This window comes from Onychostruthus taczanowskii, unplaced genomic scaffold, assembly GCF_017590055.1.
Source record: "Onychostruthus taczanowskii isolate IOZ18803 unplaced genomic scaffold, ASM1759005v1 scaffold99, whole genome shotgun sequence".
In the NCBI taxonomy this organism is placed as follows: domain Eukaryota; kingdom Metazoa; phylum Chordata; class Aves; order Passeriformes; family Passeridae; genus Onychostruthus; species Onychostruthus taczanowskii.
The window spans coordinates 341488-360889 of NW_024507990.1; the positions used below are offsets into that span (position 1 = coordinate 341488).

The window sequence follows — 19402 nt, forward strand, 5'->3', positions numbered from 1 at the left end:
TGAATAGAGCTGAGAGCCATGTGAAGTATACTGAAAAGCTAGTTCTAAAAGTAAGGAATAATTCCTTTTCTCTTTTTCCTGGATTCTGAAAACTCAGCTGATTTCCACACGTTCCCTGGCAGGGCAGCTGAGGGCTGCAGGGTTGCAGGGAATGTGGCTGCACACAGGAGCAGAGCTGATGCTTCCCACTGCTGTCTGTGAGTGATGGGTGTGCAGTGAGGTGGGCTCCAGGTCCTGGTCTCTTGTTAAATAACTCCTAAAGCAGCAAGAAACCAGGTAATTCTCAGGCAAAGCATCTAAAAGGGGGAGCTGGGCCTATAGAAATGCAATTTGTGTTTGTCTGTGTGACACACACGGCTGTGTTCACACACACATTTGTGTGTTTGTCTTTGGTGAAAGAATGTTTGTTCCATCTGAGAAGAAAGAAGTGCAGAGCAAATCCTGTTCCATTTTCCATGTGCAGTAAAGCAGGAGCTTTCAGATCCTGCTCTCAGCAGAACAGCCTGGCAGCATTGCTCGGTCCTGGGGGTCAGCCGAGAGCTCTGGGCTCTGTGAGCAACTCACGTTTCTTACCGTGCAGTGAAATTTGATAACTCAGTATCGTGTATGTGACCTGACAGGGAGCAGGGGGCTGAAGTTTGTGTTCTGTTTGTTGCAGCTGCTGCAAGTCCTTTGCACATGTTAGCAACCCACGCGTCGGCGTCGGCGTCGCTGCCCACCAAGCGCCAGAACGGAGACCAGCCAGAGCAGCAGGAGCTGAAACGCATCAAAACAGAGGATGGAGAGAGCATAGTCATAGCTGTGAACGTGGACACCCCACCCGTGGCAGTGAGTGACAAAGGCAGCCAGAACTAGAAACTTTAGGGGAGTTTTCCTTTTTTTTAAAAAAAAAACAAAAAAAAAAAACAAAAAAAAAACACAAAAAAAAAAAAAAAAAAACCACAAAAAACCAACAAAAACAAACTCCATGGTGCCAAAAGGAGACACTTAAATCTAACACCTAAAATGTTGGAACATGTTCTCACGCAGTGGGGAAAGGGGCCCTGTGAATCAGACTTCAACTTTCAGCACTGAAACAAAACCCAACACAGGTGGCCTTAAAACTTGGTAACTTAAAAGTGAAAGTGCAGAAGCATGTTGCTGTAGAGGCTGTGCCCCCGCCCCTCCTGCCCCACGGACCGTGTGTGCTGGGAGGGCTGCAGCTCGAACAGGATCTGTCAGGTTTCTCCCAGGACTGAGGATCTCAGTGTAACGGCAGCAGGAGAGCGCTTAGTGTGACTGCTTTCAGAGGATTGCAGATTCCTGAAGGGAACAGAGGCAGGAGCCATTCTGACACCGTGGCAGCTAAGCCTTTCCGAACCACCCACCCATGCAGTTGTTGATAGGTATGCAGTATTTTGTTGTTCACATGTGGAATTTAGAAATTTTTGAGGTGTATTTTCATTTCTTTGCAAAACAATGGGGTCTTTGACATTTCAAATCACTCCATTTCTACTCCGGAAACTTTGGAATCACACAACTACTTTTCATGTGAAATTTTGTTTGGTAAAAAACTGAATGTAGGGTTTTTTTAACCAACGGAATGATTTACTTTTGTCTGTCCTGTTCAAGTTCAGATAAAGCTACTTTATTACATCTGCAAATTTTCATATTTTAGCAGTTGCCTGATAAATTTAATCAAATTTTATTACCATGTGTAGTGATCAAACGCTTCTTTGGGCTTGCATGTAACTGATTAGAAACTCTGATGTAAATGAGCCGTTAACTGACGTAAAGAACTGCTATGGATTTGACCAGAGCTGCACTTACCTGTTTCTCTCTCTGCTACCTTTTGCTGTTTGTTACTTTGTGTTGACTTTGACTGTCCCTGGCATATTTTTCCAGTCTAAAGTAAAACAAGAGTCTCGCTTAATATTGTGTATGTTTAAGATAACAGACTGTTCTTCATTTAGAAAGATAAAATTCTTTATCACGAGTCCTTTTAAAAAGAGTAAAATTATCTTGTCAGAGGTATATTCGATATTTTTAAGCTTAAGCACCCTTCATTAGAAATTAATCTGCCCCGTTTCTCTGTAACACTTTGATGTCAGACACTGACCTCGGGGTCTCCATGACCAGTAGCTGTTGTGGTTTTCTAACAGTGGCTACCAGATTATGGTAATAATTTTTTTTTTTTTTTAAGTGTGTGTTCTGCAGTTGAACATTTTAAAATGTATCGGTAATTTCTCACTTTAATGTGGTAATAGATTCCACTTTACATTTCAAAATTGAATTGAAACAAGGCTGCTGTTCAGTCTTCAGCTCACAACGTCTTAGTTCCTCCTGCAGCCAGGTGAGTGCGAGCCGGAGCTGGCTCCATCGGAATCTGGTTTTTGTCCTGTTCTGTAATAAAGATGCATTATTTATATTTCCTTTCCTGCTACGAAAGGAAAAACTGTTTTTTCATGATGGACTGAACAGTTTGGAGTGGTTATTTTAGGCAGCTTTTGGAAACTATTTACCTAAAGACCAAATATGAGAAATGTGTACAAGTTTTGTGTTCATCCACACAATGGAACTGTTACAATGTCTCTGCAGATAATACATTAAAAAACTATGAAAAAAAACTCTACACAAGCTGGATTTATAACAGGCATTTAAAAAAAAAAGCATAACCTGAAAAGAAGCATTTCTGTACAATTGCAACGTTTTCTTTAGAGGTTTTAAAAATAAAAAAAAAGTAAAGTTTTAACATACTTTTTTTAAGAAAAAAAAATCCAGTACTAGTAATTTAATTTGGTGTTGAATGAATTGACTAGAATGTGGTTTATTTTCAGAAGTGAGAATCTGTTCACAACTAGGGCTAGGTGAATAATAGTGTATAAGATTTTTTTAAATAAAATTAAATTTTATTCAGCAAATTAACTAAGTTGAAATTACTCAACAAGCGTGTTTGGAACATCGATGTGTATTTGGGGTTAGGGCAGCTTCTGTGCCAGCCCCAGCAGGCCAAGTGCCCCTTCCAGCCAGGGCGTGTGCCAGGAGCCACGGGCACGGCGGGGTGGGGCACAGGGGGCACAGCAACGTGTCTGCCTTACGGAGCATTGTCTGCATTGTTCTGTGAGTAACTTTAGGAGATGGCACTTTCTGGAATCACTGTCATCAATGTGGGCTTGGTGTCCATCCCCTTTTCCTGCACTGGTTACGGTCTCTGTTTCTCAGCAGTTGGGGAAATGCTTTCAAGGACCAGGAAGACTTTGCTGGAAGCTGGGTCAGGTTTTCATGGTGGTGCTTTCAGGAGCTGGGGAGAAACCCGACTCCCCAGGCCCTGGATGGCTGTGGACCTGCTGGGCAGGGCTGTGGTGTTTGGAGCTGGATGGGCAGAGCCTGTTCCTTGAACACAAAGCACGGTCTGCATGGTCTGAATAAACACAGTCCTTGGGGAAGAAGGAGGAAATCGCTCACCGTGGAGGCAGTGGTGTCACTGTTGCTCTGCCCAGGGGCAGGCAGAGCAGTGTGACCCAGCCCCAGCCTGGTGCACTGTGGCTGCTGTGTCCAGCACAGCCCTTCTGCCCTGTGTCTGTAAGAACTGTCATGTCTCACGTCTCCAACTGCACTGATTAATCTTGTATTTTCTCCTTTATTGTGACTGCCTGAAGGTTCTGAAAGCAATCCTCGTATTCCACAGTTTCTGCTGGCAGATACCTGGAATTACTGCAGAATGGAGTGCCCTGACTCATTAGTTTTCCTGTCAGGATTCTGAACTGTGACACAGGTACTGTGGAGAGAGATGGCAAAATGGGAAGAGAAGGCGTTGAGTTAGTTTTCAATACAAAGGAACTGCTAATCCCTGTCCTTTAGGAGCAGCTGCTGGTGCTGCTGGTCTGTGTTCCAGGAGCAGCCGTGGTTTGCTCCTGCTGTGGGGGCTCTCTGCTTTCCTGGTGCTGGGGGTGATGCTGTGGCACCCCCAGGCCATCAGTGCCAGGCACGGGGCCCGCAGCCCTCAAGGCTCTGTTCCTTCTCCCCGCAGTGACTGGCAGCACTGCTCCATTGGTTGTAGAGCTGTGCAAACCCTGCCTGCGGGAGCGTGAGCCAGCGAAGCCGTCAAGCACTGCCAGAGCAACCTGGAGGCAGCGCCGGCTGGGAAGGCTCGATCCTGTGCTGGATTCCATCCCTGTGGAACAGCTGGACCTGATCACATCCGTCTGCAGGTAGCACGAGACACCTGAGGGGTGTTGGGGCACTCCGGGGTTACTGCAGCACTGCTGCCTGCCTGCACAGGTGTGTTATTTTCATTCCTGCTGCCACGTTGGAGCAGAGGTTTAGGGAAAATTTGACATGTTTAGAAGAGTTTAAATCTTCCCCAGGAATGTGTTTGTTGGCTCTTGTCAGCTCTAGGATAACGGGGGCAGGAGGCCAGGGGGTACAGCAGCAGCTGGGGCTCAGCAGAGCTGTTGGGGCAGGGGCTTCCTGGTGCTGGGATCAGGAGCAGCTCCAGCTGCACAGGGAGAGGATTTACATGGCCCTTGGGGAGCCCTCTGCAGCTTCTCCAGGAGATGAGCCCCAGCTCCTGCTGCTCCAGCCCAGCAGGGGGAATGGTGAGGTAACTGGTTTGCACTGGGACAGACAGCAAGGTGCATGTCCCAGGCAGTGGCTCACGTGCTTCTGGCCCTTCCTCCTGCAGCAGATTCAGCTCCTGTCCTTCACCGGCCACCAATATTGACTCACATGTTTATTTCCCCAGCCTGGAGCAATGGAAACCATGGCTGTGACCAGCAGTGAATACAGCAAAGTTAGTCACTTTTATTTAAAAGAAATAACATATTACAAATAAGTGTGCAAAACAATTCCTGTGGTTAAATACGCATAAAAGCAACATGCAACCTTGACATCAACATGGTAAGTTAGTCCTTAGTAGGTTACATGACACTGAAAGGGACTTGTCAAAGTTAGAGTTTGCAACTGAAGTCACAGAGTGTCAGGGCTGAAGCATCTGTGAAGTTAGCTTTCAGAAGAGCAAGACCTTCCTGCCCCAGTGTTTAGTGCCACAGATGCCAAATTTGGGGCTATCTCAGGTTCTGGGTTAGGAGCTTGTGCCTTAGGTCAGCAGGAAAGAGGGTAAGAATTTTTGGGGAAGAGTGTACAAGTCAGTGGGTTCAGTCTAACCTACCTGTCCCTGGCCAGCAGCAATAGTATGCGACAGCTCAAAGGGAAAAAAAAAAAAAGACAAGTTTGCAAGTTTAAAGCCATTGCAGACATGGAACTTCCTGCCACCTTGTTCAGTTCCTGTGCTGGACGTGGCCATGGCCTCTCCAGCCTCCCAGCTGCAGCAGTTTGGCAGCAGTTTCACAGCTGTCACACCAGTACCAACTGCTGGATTATTGAAGGAATCAGCTCTACAAGTACAGGAGCCCTGGGTGCTTGCTGTGCTCACACAGGAGGGGAGCTGGGGCAGCCCTTACCCAGAGGTGCTTCCAGCTGCTTCACAGTTTGGCACCTTGGACAAGCAATGCTGATCCTCACCTGAAGCAGCACTGGCAGGGCCACACGAGCACCACCAGCCAGCCCTGAGCACCAGGTCAGAGGACAAGCAGGACTTGATCTACAGGTGTCCCTTGCTCCATTCTCGTCACCTTCTCTGTTCCCTCAGCTGTGCCAGGGGAGGGAGGAGGCAGGACTCCTGGTGGAGAAAGCAGGACCCAGAGCGTTCCCTGCTCCCAGCCATGCAGTGCAAGTACAGCAATGCCTAAATCTTCTGGTTTCACATCCCTGTTCCTAAAGCCAGCTGAAGGTGTGGGCAGCCCCTGCAGAGCTCTCCCTGTGGCAGGCACTCTTGTTGGAGCTACAGTCATGTCACATTTTAGACTAAAGAGAAACCCAATAGGCACAAGCTTGTCAAAAGCCACATCTTGAAAACTTGAGTTGGTGACAGTAACCCAAAGAGATTTTAATGATGAATACTTGCAGAAATGAGAACAAACATATGTAGTCCACTACTTCAGAGCTGCTTGTGATCATGTTGAGCCAGGCTTCTCCATGAGCTCTGCTGAACTTCTGGATCAGTGCTGGACACTCAGATACTGTCCCCAAAGGCGCGGGTGGCCGAGGCAGCGCTGTGAGCCGGGCACTCCCTCCCCTCAGTCAAAGCTTGTCGTCCGTCATTTCTAGGAACTGAGCGTACACATCCCTTGAGCATTCCCCTTTTTGGTTGAACAAGAACTTGTAGTAGCTGCCATCTGCACATATTGCTGCAACACAAACAAGCAGGGTCAGGGGGCTGTGCCAGAGGTGCTTTCCTTTGCTCCAGTGTAAGCTGCCCTTCAGACTCACAGAGGTGTTCTGGAGGGACCCACGGGCCACCAGCCCTGCCGGCCCTGTGCCCTGCCAGCCCTGTGCCCTGCCAGCCCTGTGCCGTGCCAGCCCTGTGCCCTGCCAGCCCTGTGCTGTGCCAGCCCTGTGCCCTGCCAGCCCTGTGCCCTGCCAGCCCTGTGCCCTGCCAGCCTCGTGCTGTGCCACCCCTGTGCCGTGCCAGCCCTGTGCCCTGCCAGCCCTGTGCCTCCCTCCATGGGCAGTGGGAGCAGCCAGAGCTCTGGGGTGACAGGGACACTCAGGCCTGTCCCAGCAGAGCACCCCCTCCCTCCAAGCCAGCAGAGATCACAGCCTGGTTCTCCAGCCAGAAGCTGGGGATGCCTCCATCACTCACCTATGACAGCATTTGGCTCTGTTCCAAAGGCACAAATGCACGGAGAGCCTGAGGGAACCTGGAACTTGGAAAAACTCCATTTGGAACTGAAGTATTTGGGGAGAAAGGTGGCAGAGGCCAAACTGAAAGAGAAAACAAAAAAAAAAGACGTTAACAGGTTGGCAAGGTGTTGAGTAGGGTGGATTCAGAGCTGCTGCAGTGACTGAACAAGGTGCTTGATTTTTTACTGGCTTTTTATTTGAGTAAGAATCAGATAACCTGAGTGATTTCCCCTTGCAGGAAGAGAGACACTACAACTACCCTGCTGGCTTTAAGTGACTGCAAAAACTGCCAGAAAGATTGATTTGTAGTAGAACAAAGTGGCCACAACATATGTTCATCCTAAGGTCCACTAAAACCTACACTGACTCTCTGGTGAAATGCTACAGCCCCTCAAAGGACAGCAGGAACTTGGCAATTACCAGAGATTACTAAATCTGCATCTTCATGTCAGTCCAGCAGATAAATCTTTCCACCTTCAGCAGCGTAGAGATTTTGCTACTGAGTGACATGGCCAGTGTTCTCAGTGCAGTTCAAAGCTCGAGGACCCCTCCCACCCCAGGGCTTCAGAATGGCTCCATCCCTACCTGGACTGCTTATTCCTTTTGGGATCTTCTGCAGCAAAAATGTGGACTGTGCCGTGGTCACTGGAGACGCAGATGAGGGAAGCATCCTGGTTGAAGTTAATACTGCAGAGAACACAGACAGCTGCAGGATTTCCATGGGACAGAGCCACAGCCCTGGCACAGACGTTGTGCCAGCCTGGCAGGTGGGGTGGTAGCAGCTGCTCAGGAGGAGCAGGGGCTGCCCCAGCCAGGGCTGCCAGGGGTGAACAGGGCCTCAGGGGCAGCCCTGCCATGGACACCACTGGTGTGGGTCACTGCTGCAAGGGAATGCACGAGCTGTGCTCTGAGGGGTGGGCAGAATGTCCAGCTGCTACCCCACAGCGGGGCTCAGCACAGGAATAGGAGTTCTCATGGGCAGAGGGTTTCCCTGCTCCTGGGACAGTCACACCTGTGCCCTGGGTGCTCTCCTGCCCAGCAGGATGTGGGGATAAAGGTCCCCTTGCCCCTGAGCTCGCCCCAGTGCCCCTGAGCAGTGCTCCAGTGCATCAGGGTGTCAGTGGGAAGTTCAGCATCCCCCAGCTCCCACCTGGGCTGAGCAGAGTCAGCCTGGCACCAGCCACAGCTCTGTCCCTGGTCCTGCAGCCTGTGCCAGGCCTCTCCTCCCAGCAGCGAGCCCAGAGGGAGGTGCAGAGGCACCAGGGCACCACAGCCATCCTGTGCTGGCTGAGGGGCTCAGCACAGCCAGACCCACACATGGCACAGAGGCAGCTGAACGTACCAGTATATATTGGCTGCTTGTGATCCTCGACGTAGCTCCTGGATTAAATGCCCTGATGAAGTATCAAATATTCTTATGAGGGTCCCCTTGGAAAGGAATCAAGCATTGTATTAGGAAAGGCAGAAGACTCTACATCTGTGAATGCATCCTAAAATTTTGTCTGACCAGCATGCCCCTGCACCCACTGCTTGGGTTTTCTTTTTGGTAGATTTGCAAACCTTTCTTAATTTTGGGGAAGAACACTAGTTTCCCCACACACCACCACCACAATGTTATAATGCTTTAGGGTACAATCTTGTCACTTAGTGACTCAGGAAGTCTCTTTTAGTTCAGTTCTAAGGCACTGCTGCAGCCCTGGCCCTGACTTGCAGACACTGGCTGGTGTACAGTGTGCCCAGGACCCGTGGGTCCCTTCTGCCATGCTCCCCTCAGTACTACTGCATTTTTCACTGCTGCTGTGCAATTCTGTCCCACTAAGTGTAATCATGCTGTGGCTGGTCTTGTCTTAAACTGGTTCAGTTGACATAACTCAGAAGAATCGGTTACCACATGCTCATGATCTGTATTGATCCAAATCTGAGGCACCACCCAGTCAGGTGATGGAACACTGCACTGGGGAACTCCTTCAGCTGGAGCCAGAGCTGCAGAACAAGCCAGGGTGTCTCAAAGTGATCAACAAATCAGTGCTGCTTTCCTCTGATGAAGACTGGCTGTACACTGGGCTGTGCATCACCACCTGCAGCTCCTGTTACACACCTGCTTAACAGAGGCAGCCCTCCAGTCACACACCAGGAAATAACTACCCAGCAGAGAAAGACTTGGTAAACATAGCTTAGTTTTGATTTAAGAGACAGGCTTGAGATGTTTGCTGACTGTGCTCAGACTTCTAGTTCAGTTGGAAAATAAAAGCTGCTTGAACTTTTTCTCTATGCAAAACAAGGAATGTTTAATACAAATGCAGCAGATAATGGCTCTATTTAGCAATGGAGTTGGCAGCTTTTAGAACTCTGCTTAGAAGACATGAAATCATTAAGCTTAAGAGAGACTTGGGATAAATTTTCTTTTTTTAAACTGTTTGAGTGACAGGCTGGGCAGTAGAAACTATGTGAAACAGAGACTCCTTGGATTAATTTGGCTTGTCCTTAAGAAACTGATTTCAGCTGAGTGGAAGAAGGCAGCAAGAGCTGTGCTTGCCTCAGGGAGATGGGTCCATCTGCCTGACATTCCCTGGGGAGGCAAATGTCCTGGCAGCTCTCCCTGTGGTTCCCAGGGAGAAGGCAGCTCTGTGATGTTTGCCCCTCTGCCTCAGCCCAGCACAGGGGATCTGCACCCTGGCTTTGTGCTCTTGTCCCTGTCTTGTCTCCTCATCCCCATGGAACGTGCAGCCCTTTCTGTGTGAGGGGGCAGCCCATCCTGTCCTGCTCTGTAACAGGGCTGAGCCAGAGCAGAACAGAGCCCACCAGTACAACTGAACTATTTACAAGTATTTCTTTAGCCAGTGGGTTTGGAGTGAATTTAAGCAGAAAATAATAAAGGTGAAGAATTCAAATAAGCTCCCCCCAGCGCCGTTTTGGGTTTTTTTACATCTTGAAGAACACATCAAAGACATCAACTTCTTGGGCCAAGTTGTGTTCAAATGTCACTGAAGAATCACTGCTACAGCCAGCTACAACAAATACCACCTCAGGCACAGCCCTTGGCTGTCAGCATCCCAGAGGAGCAGGGAAGATAAAGACAGAGTGCACAGGTCAGGGGCAGATTTTCCCAGCAGGTATTTCTCTGTCTTTCCTCCAAAGGATGTGACTTGGCTATTTTATCTCACTACACTAGAACACACAATAACTCAGAGGCAGGGGACAGCATTCTTACTTTTTCTGATGCTGTTGCAATTCTTGTTCCCTGCAGGTTTAAAGCAATACAGCTCAAGACTCCTTCGTGAGCTGGGATGTCCACAGGAGGCTTCTCTGTGTTAGCCAGATCCACAATCTGCACGTGCCCAGTGTGTGTTCCAGGAAATGCAAGAAGAGAGTTATTACTATTTGGACAAAGGACACAGAGACCTGAAAGACAAAAAAAAAAAAAAAAGAAAAAAAAAGAAAAAAAAAACCCCAATGGGATCATTTCCATAACCTAATCAACTTTTCCAATGTAAGTTTCTAAAATATTGATAATTTCAGGATAAGCAAATACCCATGGAGTAAATCAGAATCTCATTTTATGGCTAGTGCCATTACATTAATTGCTAGTCCCAAAACATCACCTGTCCATGAGTGCAGAGCCCAGTTAAGCAGAGTAGCATAATTTTAATTTGCTCTCATCACTTTATTTCAATGTAATCCAGCTGTGGTTATCCAGAATCTGGGTGGTTTTGCAGATCAGCCCAGTCAGTCCATTACATCAAAGCTATTTTAAGAAGAAGTTAAAAGGTCTCCTTAGCAGCTCAGAAAGGGTAAGAGTTTATCAAAAATGACATCTGATCTTCTGCTCCATCAGTGAAAATATTATTAATTTGTGTTTGAACTTGGTTCTTACAGCAGTGGCACCTTTTTCTTTGTCATGTTTAAGGTAAATCACACCAATCCCAGGTGTTCTGTGGGTGCCAAGTGAATTCCTGAAACCTCAGCACAAGAAAAAACCTCCTCCTCCTGCATCCCCTGCCTGTCAGTCAGTCAGGCTGCTGGAGCTGCATCCAGGCTGGAATTCCATGACAGCAATTCCATGCTTGCTGCAGGCAGGCATGAAAACCCTCAGAGATGGGGGGTCCAATCCTGTATGATGTGGTGGAGAAAACACCCTCCTGACACCCGAGCTGATCCTCTCCACCAGCCAAGCCCTGCCTGCAGCCCTCGTTGCACGTGCAGCACTACCAAGAAGTGTTTGCTCCACGCTGCTGACACTCCTCAAGGCCCTGGCAGCCCTGCAGAGCCCTGCAGCAGCTCCCTCTGCTCCTGCTGCCATCACTGAATGAGCCCGAGCCCCTCCCCTGGGCTCAACAACAGCCACAGCCAGGCCTTGCTGTTTAAAATGAACAGAACCAGTTTGCTCACTGGGCTCTTTCTAACAGGAGAGAAGAGTTTGCTCAGCACCTCCAGCTCTATTAGGAAAGAGAAATGATGCACTTCACTGAAATTTGTGTTTATAATTAACCTTCCAGTAAAAATACAGGTTCTTTACAGAAGAAAGCATACAGCTCTTCAGAAATCACATCTATAACATGAGTACAGGAAACAGCTTTTCTGGGCCAAGTATTTATAAATTCTACTAACCATTCTATAAACACAAAAGCATCTCCAAAGGACATGACTGCAGTGCAGTAAGTGTTTAATGACTTCTAAAGGACTGACTGAGGCAGCTGAAGATAAATGGCACGTCAAGAACACAGTAAACTTGCTTCCATTGCCCAGCCCACACGTACAACTAACCTTTAGGGTTGTAGCAGGTTTCAAAGACGTGCAGCTGGTGGGGATTGTGTGTGAAGGTGAAAACTTTAATCATCGAGTCCAACACAACCACAATTCTGAAACAGACCAGAAGTTCCAGGGTGGATAAAACAGGGACACAAACATTCATTCAGACCTGCAAAGGCTTTCAACTGATTTAACAGCCACATTCTTCCTGCCCTCCCCCACAAGAGACTCCCAGCCTTGTAGCAGCCACGCAGTGATAAGCCTGCAAAGCACTTTTATCCAGCCCCTCCACCCACGCATACAGACTCCAGCTGTTCACAGCTGCTCTTGCTCCAGGGATCTGCTGGAATTTTCTTCACTCCCCTCCATACCTAGAAAACCAGCAGGAGCCACAGGAGAATATTTCCCTGCATTAGGGGATCAGGAGGTCTTGTAGGCTTTTCACCAAGGCTTCACAGAGCAGTATAGTTAAACTGTGGCCTGTTTACACCTAACACCCTGGCCCCAGAAGCCTGTTTCACCTGCTGGTGCTACAGCAGGATCTTCTGCTCTGTACAAGCAGCTGGAAGTGAGTAGGGGCACAGAGCCAAGCTGGGTGTCTGGACCCCTCTGCTGTACCTACCTGTCTCTTCGCAGCTTCACTGCTTTGACTTCTGTGGAAAACTCTATCTCAATGACAGTTTTCTTCTTCAGGTCATCCCAGATCATGACTAGAACAGTGCAGAGATTGCATTAGACCATCAAGGCATATTCAAAGATGCACAGCTCCCTTGTAACAACTTGCAGCCCCCCAGCAATCTGATCAAGAGGTTCACCCAATGGTTAAGCAGCTGCAGACAGGCATCCTGCTAACCAGAAGGCACTGAGGCACTACACATCAACCCCCTCACTCACACTAGAACTTGTGCATGCAGGAGCTGGTCAACTACAACCACAAACTGACAAAAAAGACATATCATTCTAAAGAAAAGCAGCTATTTTTTGTTTGCTCTGAGGGTTATGGAAGAACTAATGCAGCAGTTGAAAAGAGCAGTACATTTTCCTACCAAGCTGGCCAGGCAGGGAGCTCCCTGCTCCTTGCAGAGCTCACTGTGAGCAGGTCAGCAGGCCCTGCAGAGCAGTCCCTGCAGGTACCAGCCTGTCAGCACTGCACCACGGTGGCTTAAACCTGCAGCAGCATCCCCTTCACCTGCCCTTCAGGCCATCAGCTCAGGCCCTGCTGTGGGGCTCTGGCAGTGTCACAGGGCCAAGGCAGGCCTGTGCAGGGTCCACCCCTCATGCTCACCTTTGTTGGGGGGGTACTTCGGCTTTTTTCCTCCGCCTACAAGTGCTAAATAGTTGCAACGAAACAACATTTCCACATGGCCGACACCACCTTCTAGAAACTCTGCAAGACAAGTATTTCATTTGAAAGTGTCAGAACTGCTTAAATTGCCATCTAATTTTTACCACTGTTACAAAAAAACCTTGTGTTATCCAGCACATTTCTCAGGAAGCTGAGAAAGCATCTTCCTACCCTGGCTGCCCTCAAAAACCAGAGAATGGGGATTCCTTGAAAGTCCTTAATACTGGAGCAGTAAAGCCTTGGATTTCATACAAGCCTTTGTGGTTTCTTCAACAGCACTTCAGAGTGCTGTGTTTCCTTCCTGAGCAGTTGTACTTGAACACTGCCCCTTTCTGCACCAGATCCTCCTCCTGACTCCATAAAAGCATTCAAAGCAGGACAGCACATTCTGCTAGGAAGAGGTGCTATCACTGTGACAAAAAGGTCTACAGTATTTACAAGGGACAACCTGAAACAATGTAAGAATGTGTAATGTGTTCTGAATCTGTGTTAGAGCACTGAGTCACTGCTTGGACGGGAATTTCTTGGAACTCATGGATGTAAGACAGGGGTTGCAACAAGATTTGGTTTCATACTGGGTTACAGAGAAAATCAAATGGACAAGCTCCAGCTGGGAGTGTCTTGGGCAGGTCTAAACCTACACAAACAATGAACAGGATCTGTGTGTGCCTACACAGCCAGTTCAGTGAGAGCCCAGAATCCACAGGGAAAAGCCAATCTGACTCACAACAAACTTTTCACCACGGAAGTCCTGCAAGCATCCCCATCCAGAGCTACTGGCAGGGAGAGTTTTCACATGGAACTCTACAGGATTTCAGACTAATTCTGACTCTTTGAGCACACTGTCACAAGTGATAGTCCCAAGGCATGTTGCTTATGGAAGAATTTACTGTTAGGAGCAGAAAATAGTTTGTCAGCTTTGGCCATGTGAACAGTGACTAAAATCCTTACAGTGGTAGCAAGTGAGAGTGTGCCTGAGTTTGTATCAATTGTTAGTTTAAGTACATTTTTCCTCTTATTAAATCCCTTTTCTCACCACAGGCTGAAAGTGCTGGGAAACCTGTTTAGCAGCTCACTTCCTATATTTAGGATTAGAATGACACGGCTCAGTTTCAGTTTCCCATATTTTGACTCAGTTTTGTTTGCTTTCTGATTAAAAGCTCCACTGTTAATACAGCTCATCTACTGACTTCTGTTAAGACACAGGAGTAGCTTTACCACATTAAGATCCTCCCAGATTTTTAAAGCATACATAGAAGGTAAGATTTAGAGCATTAGAGGTCTGACCTCTCAGTGCTCCTGCAGACAATACTCTTGAGTATGAGAAATGTTACACTGAGATCTCCAGGAAAAAGCCTGGAGTCCTACTGCCACACTGGATCATCCAGATCAGCACACATGAACAGAACAACTTCTGATGGCTGCAGGGAGTGACTCCTCCTGCTCATAAATACCCAGGAAATGCCTCTCCTACACAGGCTACAAACATTAGCAGCAGCAAACACAACTCTGCCAGAAGCTGAGACAAATTCCTCATCAGCCAACTGTGCAAATTAACAGCAGGGAGACTTTTGACCCGGCAATGGCACGAGTGCCAGTCCCTGTGGGAGCAGCAGGAGCTGCCTTTCCTGAGGCTTTATTCAAAGCCTTCCAGGGATGGAAGAGTGAAAGCTGAGCAAGAATCAGTCAGGAAAAAATGAGAAGGCTGAGCTTCCAACACAGAGCAGCATGGTGTAATAAGTAAGTGTTTTACCTTGTTTCTCTTTTTCTTTGAGTGGATCTGCATTATAAACTCGGAATCCATTTTCCATTCCACATGCAAAGCATCCTGTGGTAAAAAGCACATATATATACACATATATAGTAATTGCCAGATACACTCAAGAAGGAAGCAAGAGCCAGAGGGTTAGGAAAGCATTGCTCAACGACTGCATGGTTACACTCAAGCTGAAGAGCACTCACAGGCTCTCTTAGTGATGGCAAGTGGAAATCCTCCAGAGCTGTCCTCTACACTGGCCTGGTATAAATATCTTGGTATTGGTTTTAGGCAGGTAAGAAACAATAGAAGGAAAGGAAACCAATTCCCAACCCACCTGGATCTGTGCCATGCATCAGAGGGCAGGAAACCAGCATCTTAATGCTTATGGTCCAACAGTTATGAAATGAGCTCCCTCCTTTCTTAACAGATCCAAATTCACCTCATGATTGCAACTCTGCTGTGGATGTTTCCAGAGCACAGTGCTCATCAAACAGCTTCTCCAACTGTGCTAACGAGAGCTGACTGCTGTACCATGCCAATAATTACATGCCAATAGCTGAAGTCCAACCCAGGACATAAGCAGAAGCCAGATTAAAACTCTCTGAAAAATAACTGTAGTTACTTCTTCATAAAGAAGTGTGCATGTGCTTCTTTAGTGGACTCCATTGAGCTGCCAGTCCCTTGTCCTGCTCCTTGCCCTGCTAACAGGGGAACACAGGCACTGGTACAAAGCAATGCCCCTGTGAAGTCAGAGCAATGATAATCACCAAGAAGCTGCTGACACTGGCAGCAGCCTGGTGACAGGCTGGCTGCTCACAATTTGTGTGTGCTGTACCAAAAATCCAGTTAAAGATCTCTGGATCTGGTACTGGAATGTAAGTTCCAGTTACTCTGGTTCTATTCTTATGTACTGCAATGATTTGAACCCCTCAAATAAAAGCTGAGGAGCTCTGTCTAAACACAACCCTTCCCCAAACTCAATACTCCAACCATCACAGGGCGTGTGGGGGAAGAAAACAAAACACAAAAACCTATGCCCTTAACCCTAAAGACTCCAGGTACAACTGCACCCTGTCCAAAAGTTCTTGTTTACATAGATAAACACACACAAAGTAGATAATGTGAATGTATTAATTGTAGCAGGATTAGCAACCACATTGCAATAGGGTTGGATATGAACTCTCCCTCCCCCCTCAGCAGTGATTTGCTCTGGCAGCTGGGTGTGTGAGCTGCAGTGATCTCCCAGCACTGGGACAGCCAGGGAGCAAACTGCAATGGAAACCTTCCCCTCTACATAAAGCACTGCTTCACAGGAGAGAACTGATCTGTTCCTCACAGCTGATCCATATCATTATTTTCAGCAACAGTTTTCTACTCCCATACTGTATTTCCAGGGAAGTCAAAGGGAAGGGATGCTGAAGCAGTTCCCAGTAAGAAAGTGCTGTAAGGTTTGAGTTGTGCTGATCCCAGAAGCTCCTAACAACCCAAATGCAGCATTCCTGATGCAATCAAACACACACTTTACACTTCCTGCAGCACCACTACAGCTTTCTGCAGGACCAGCCTCGTGAGTAAGACGTGGGCTGCTTTAATGCCTTGGGAATAGCCACATTTTTAACTGAAGACACACAGCAGAACGTGGGGATGTGAGTAACAGTGAAATCCCCCATGTGGTCGATCACTACCCACAGAGATATGAAGCTCTCAGCAACGGCAACCCCTGAGTCAAACAAGAGAAGAAAACCCTACAGGAAGATTCCTGCTCCTGCTTCAGTTCCAGATTACAGAATAGCTCTGAAGCTTGGTGATTCCCATCTGACTGATTTCTGCTCCACTGGAATCACAAATGTGATGGCTACAGCCATGTGAGAGCTGGAAGGGGCTGACAGAGGAGCGAACATTTCCTTAGGTTCACTTCCTTCCACAAAAGTGCACCTCTCTTTTCAAGAAGGGACAGATGAACTGAAAAGCCACTGACAACAGATAACTCAGATACTTTTTTAAAAAATGCAATGATTACAGAGTTATTGCCCTGATCCATAGTTGTGCTTGTTCCTACAGTAAAGTGCTTTTTGCCACCAGTGCCAGTGAGACCAGAGTGAGTTTTGTTCCTCCAAATCTGCAGGAAAAGGAAGGGTTAAATGAAGGAGCAGTCCAGAAGATGCCACAGGCTGAAGGGGACAGAGAAACCTGCAGGCTCTGGGGTGTGAGGTCCCACAGTGGCAGCAGTGGAGCCAGGGAAGTGACAATGTCCAGCACAGTTTCTGCCATGGTGGTTTTCCTTGGCACCACAAATGCTGTGTAAAGCCAAGAGCACAGGACCCTACCAACACTGTGGGGTCCCACAAAGCATTCCAGCCCACTGGGGAAGAGTAAATACTTAAGTCAAGTGCTTCCCCACCAAAACAAACCCACAGCTCAGTTTTCAAAGTAGCTTTAGGCTGCAACAGTGACAAAAGAGAAATCTGTCAGCAATTTACAGCTATGGCCATTTATAATGATGTTTTGTCTCTTCATTTCTGAAAAGCACGTTAGTGTCCTTCTCCAAGCATTAGGAAAGGATCTGAAATCAGGAGCTCACAGTCTCCAAATTAAGAAGATAAAATCAGAATATTCTGACTTCAAACAACTGACAACTTCAATTTCCTTGTGTTACATTGTTTCTTTGTTGTTTAATTTAAAGGCCAAAAGTAGCAAAGGCGCCTGACAGAAAACCAGCATCACTCAAGTGAGAGCGAGGGAGGCCCATGGCAGAACAACCACAGCTGCTTCATCACTTGCCAGTCAGGGAGACTCAGCCCCAGAGAGACTCCTTAGATGGTTCCTCCTGTTCTCCCATCCTCGTGGGATCGGCCAGTCTTAAATTACTGAGAAATTAGGTTATTGTGGCAGCACATGCAGACACCCACACTTGTGAGCTCCAGCACTCCAGTGACTCACGTTCTATTCCTGGCAGAAACAAGAAGGAAGCAGGGAGCTTTCCCTCCCCTCTGCTCTCCTTCAGGTGGCCAAACATCACCCGCCCTTCAGCACTTTACAGGAGCCCTAAACTCATAAAAGGTCACTGAGTTACCTGCAGTGCAGCGTCATCATTCCTGACAGGAGCAGCTCCAGGAGCTGCCAAACAAAAGCCTATTGTGTTTTTTCTTCATGCTTTTTGTCATCACTCAGTTGCCTGGCCAGGTGAGGTGGGATGGGACATGAATACTGGCAGCTCACAGATTGCCAAGACAAATTCCTTCAGGTGCTTTGGATGTGATATTCCAAAAAAATCTTGCATTTTTTGCTATGGAATTAAGGAAGCCTTTGTAACAAACAAATTTTACACTAAAATGATGACCTAAAGGCATTTTGCAATAAAAGAGAAACTCTTCTTCTTACACAGTTCTACAGGCCAAGAACCAAATATCACTGCTCCATTACAGACCCTGCAGATCTGAAATTACCTCATGCTCAAAAATCTTTTACCATCTCTGTTGGAGAGGCAAGATGAAAATAAGTGCAGAGCTGCTAAGAAACAAACTATGTATTCCTTTCACATCTATGGGACAGGAGGAAGAGAGCTGCCAAGATGCTCTCACCTCATTACCTGCTTCATGTGCTATTGCCAAGATGTCATCAGAGACGTCTGACTAAAATCAACAGAACAATTCATGTTTACACACGACTTCAACAGCGTCAGCAACAGGTACATGAGCTGCAGTCTACAACGACAGAGGCTGCAAGAGTGTCTTAAGCAAGAATATTATTTGTTAAGGCAAAAGGATGTTGCAAAATGATGAGCTTCTACTCCTTATTCCACAAAAACGACACTTACTCATCAGACTGGTGCTATTTTTGTCTTGCCAAAGCAGGATGAGGAACATGTACCCTGTTTCTGGAGCAGGCCTTCCCCTCTAACAAAGGGAAAAGATAAGCCAAGGATGCACAGCCAAGGGGCTGTTGTATCAGTGCTTGCCTGCCAGTGTGATTAGCAGAGTTAACCACAGTTTTTCAAACACAAACCAGGTAAAAAGAAAGAAAAAAGCAGTTACAGCACTCATTTGAATGTGGAGTAGTCAGAGTGAGGGAGGGCCGAGCCGCGAGCAGCTCCCAAAGAAGCCCCTGCAGCACAGGCTTTGAGCAGCCCGCACGGCAGCAGCCAGGCGCAGCAAGCCCCAGCAAGCCGGGTCCTGGCGCTGCTCTGCTCCTTGTCCCCTCACCCACATTCGCCTCTGCGAAGCGCTGGGCACAGACCCGACCGCACAGCGCTAAACACCGGGAGAGCCACGAAACGCTGCCGCTGCCAGCGGCCTTGCCGGCTCCGTGCAGCCGCTGCAGCCGCCACGCCTCGGGCATCCCCACACAGCAGCGCCGGGACGCAAGCGGGACCCGCAGGGATGGCTCGGGAGCCGCGGCAGCCCCGGGCCCGGCCCGGCCCCGGCTCTGCACCGCCGCCCCTCCGCGGCGCCGCCCGGCTCCCCGGGCCCGCAGCCTCACCGTGGTCCTGGTTGAAGCCGGCGTAGAGCAGCCCGTTGCCGTGCGGGTTGGCCGGGAGCAGGTTCATGGCTCCGGCTCGGCCCCTTCGCCCCCGCCCCTCACACCATGGCGGCGCCCGCCCGCCTCAGCGCCGCCGCGGGAGCCCGAACCGAGCCGGGCCGAGTTAAACCCGCCCGAGTCGGGCCCAGTCCAGCGAGCCCGCCGGAGCCGAGCCGGGCCGAGCTGAGCCGAACCCGCCCGAGCCGGGCTGAGCGGAGCCGAGTCCGGCCGAGTCCCGCCGGGCCGAGGCGGACAGGCCGGCCTCTGCTTCCGGCCCTGCCAGGCACCGCTGCCGAGCGCAGAGCCCA

The 19402-nt window shown here is 48.5% G+C and overlaps 2 protein-coding genes across 6 annotated transcripts in view; one reads left to right on the forward strand and one right to left on the reverse strand.

Annotated features, from left to right (window-relative positions):
• FOXK2 (forkhead box K2) overlaps positions 1-4538 on the forward strand; it is a 46403-nt gene extending 41865 nt beyond the window's left edge. Inside the window, exons 9-10 of one of the 2 annotated variants that reach the window (XR_005954331.1) lie at positions 659-1385; positions 4010-4538. Coding sequence is in view for 1 of the 2 variants with exons in the window: in XM_041427324.1 (XP_041283258.1) it covers positions 659-855 (197 nt within the window). In the remaining variant the exon portion in view is untranslated. Of the gene's footprint in view, positions 1-658; positions 2901-4009 lie in introns of those variants that run through there. The other variant, XM_041427324.1, reaches the window with a different exon arrangement.
• Positions 4539-5903: 1365 nt separating this feature from the next.
• Positions 5904-19374, reverse strand: WDR45B (WD repeat domain 45B). 4 transcript variants are annotated; one of them, XM_041427335.1, is made up of 11 exons: positions 19056-19366; positions 18394-18472; positions 14571-14645; positions 12758-12859; positions 12095-12182; positions 11488-11582; positions 9935-10125; positions 8066-8151; positions 7309-7410; positions 6683-6804; positions 5904-6227 (listed from the first exon to the last, which is right to left on the reverse strand). In XM_041427335.1, exons 2-11 carry the CDS (start codon positions 18440-18442, stop codon positions 6121-6123), a joined length of 1017 nt encoding a protein of 338 aa, XP_041283269.1. In that variant the 5' UTR covers positions 18443-18472; positions 19056-19366; the 3' UTR covers positions 5904-6120. The 4 variants fall into 4 exon arrangements, with proteins under 4 accessions (XP_041283269.1, XP_041283268.1, XP_041283267.1 ...); XM_041427334.1 differs by lacking the exon at positions 18394-18472 and having other exon boundaries at positions 5904-6150; positions 19056-19374; XM_041427333.1 differs by lacking the exon at positions 18394-18472 and having other exon boundaries at positions 19056-19374.
• Between the last annotated feature and the right edge of the window lie 28 nt (positions 19375-19402).

Bases quoted from the DNA above. Each gene is read 5' to 3' on its own strand.
- WDR45B (XM_041427333.1), bottom strand. From the start codon at position 19,122: ATGAACCTGCTCCCGGCCAACCCGCACGGCAACGGGCTGCTCTACGCC. The intron at 12,183-12,757 runs GTGAGCATGAGG...GCACTGTTCTAG, and splicing joins GAAGTACCCCCCCAACAAAG to TCATGATCTGGGATGACCTG. The intron at 10,126-11,487 runs GTTAGTTGTACG...TTTGTCTTTCAG, and splicing joins AACCTGCTACAACCCTAAAG to GTCTCTGTGTCCTTTGTCCA.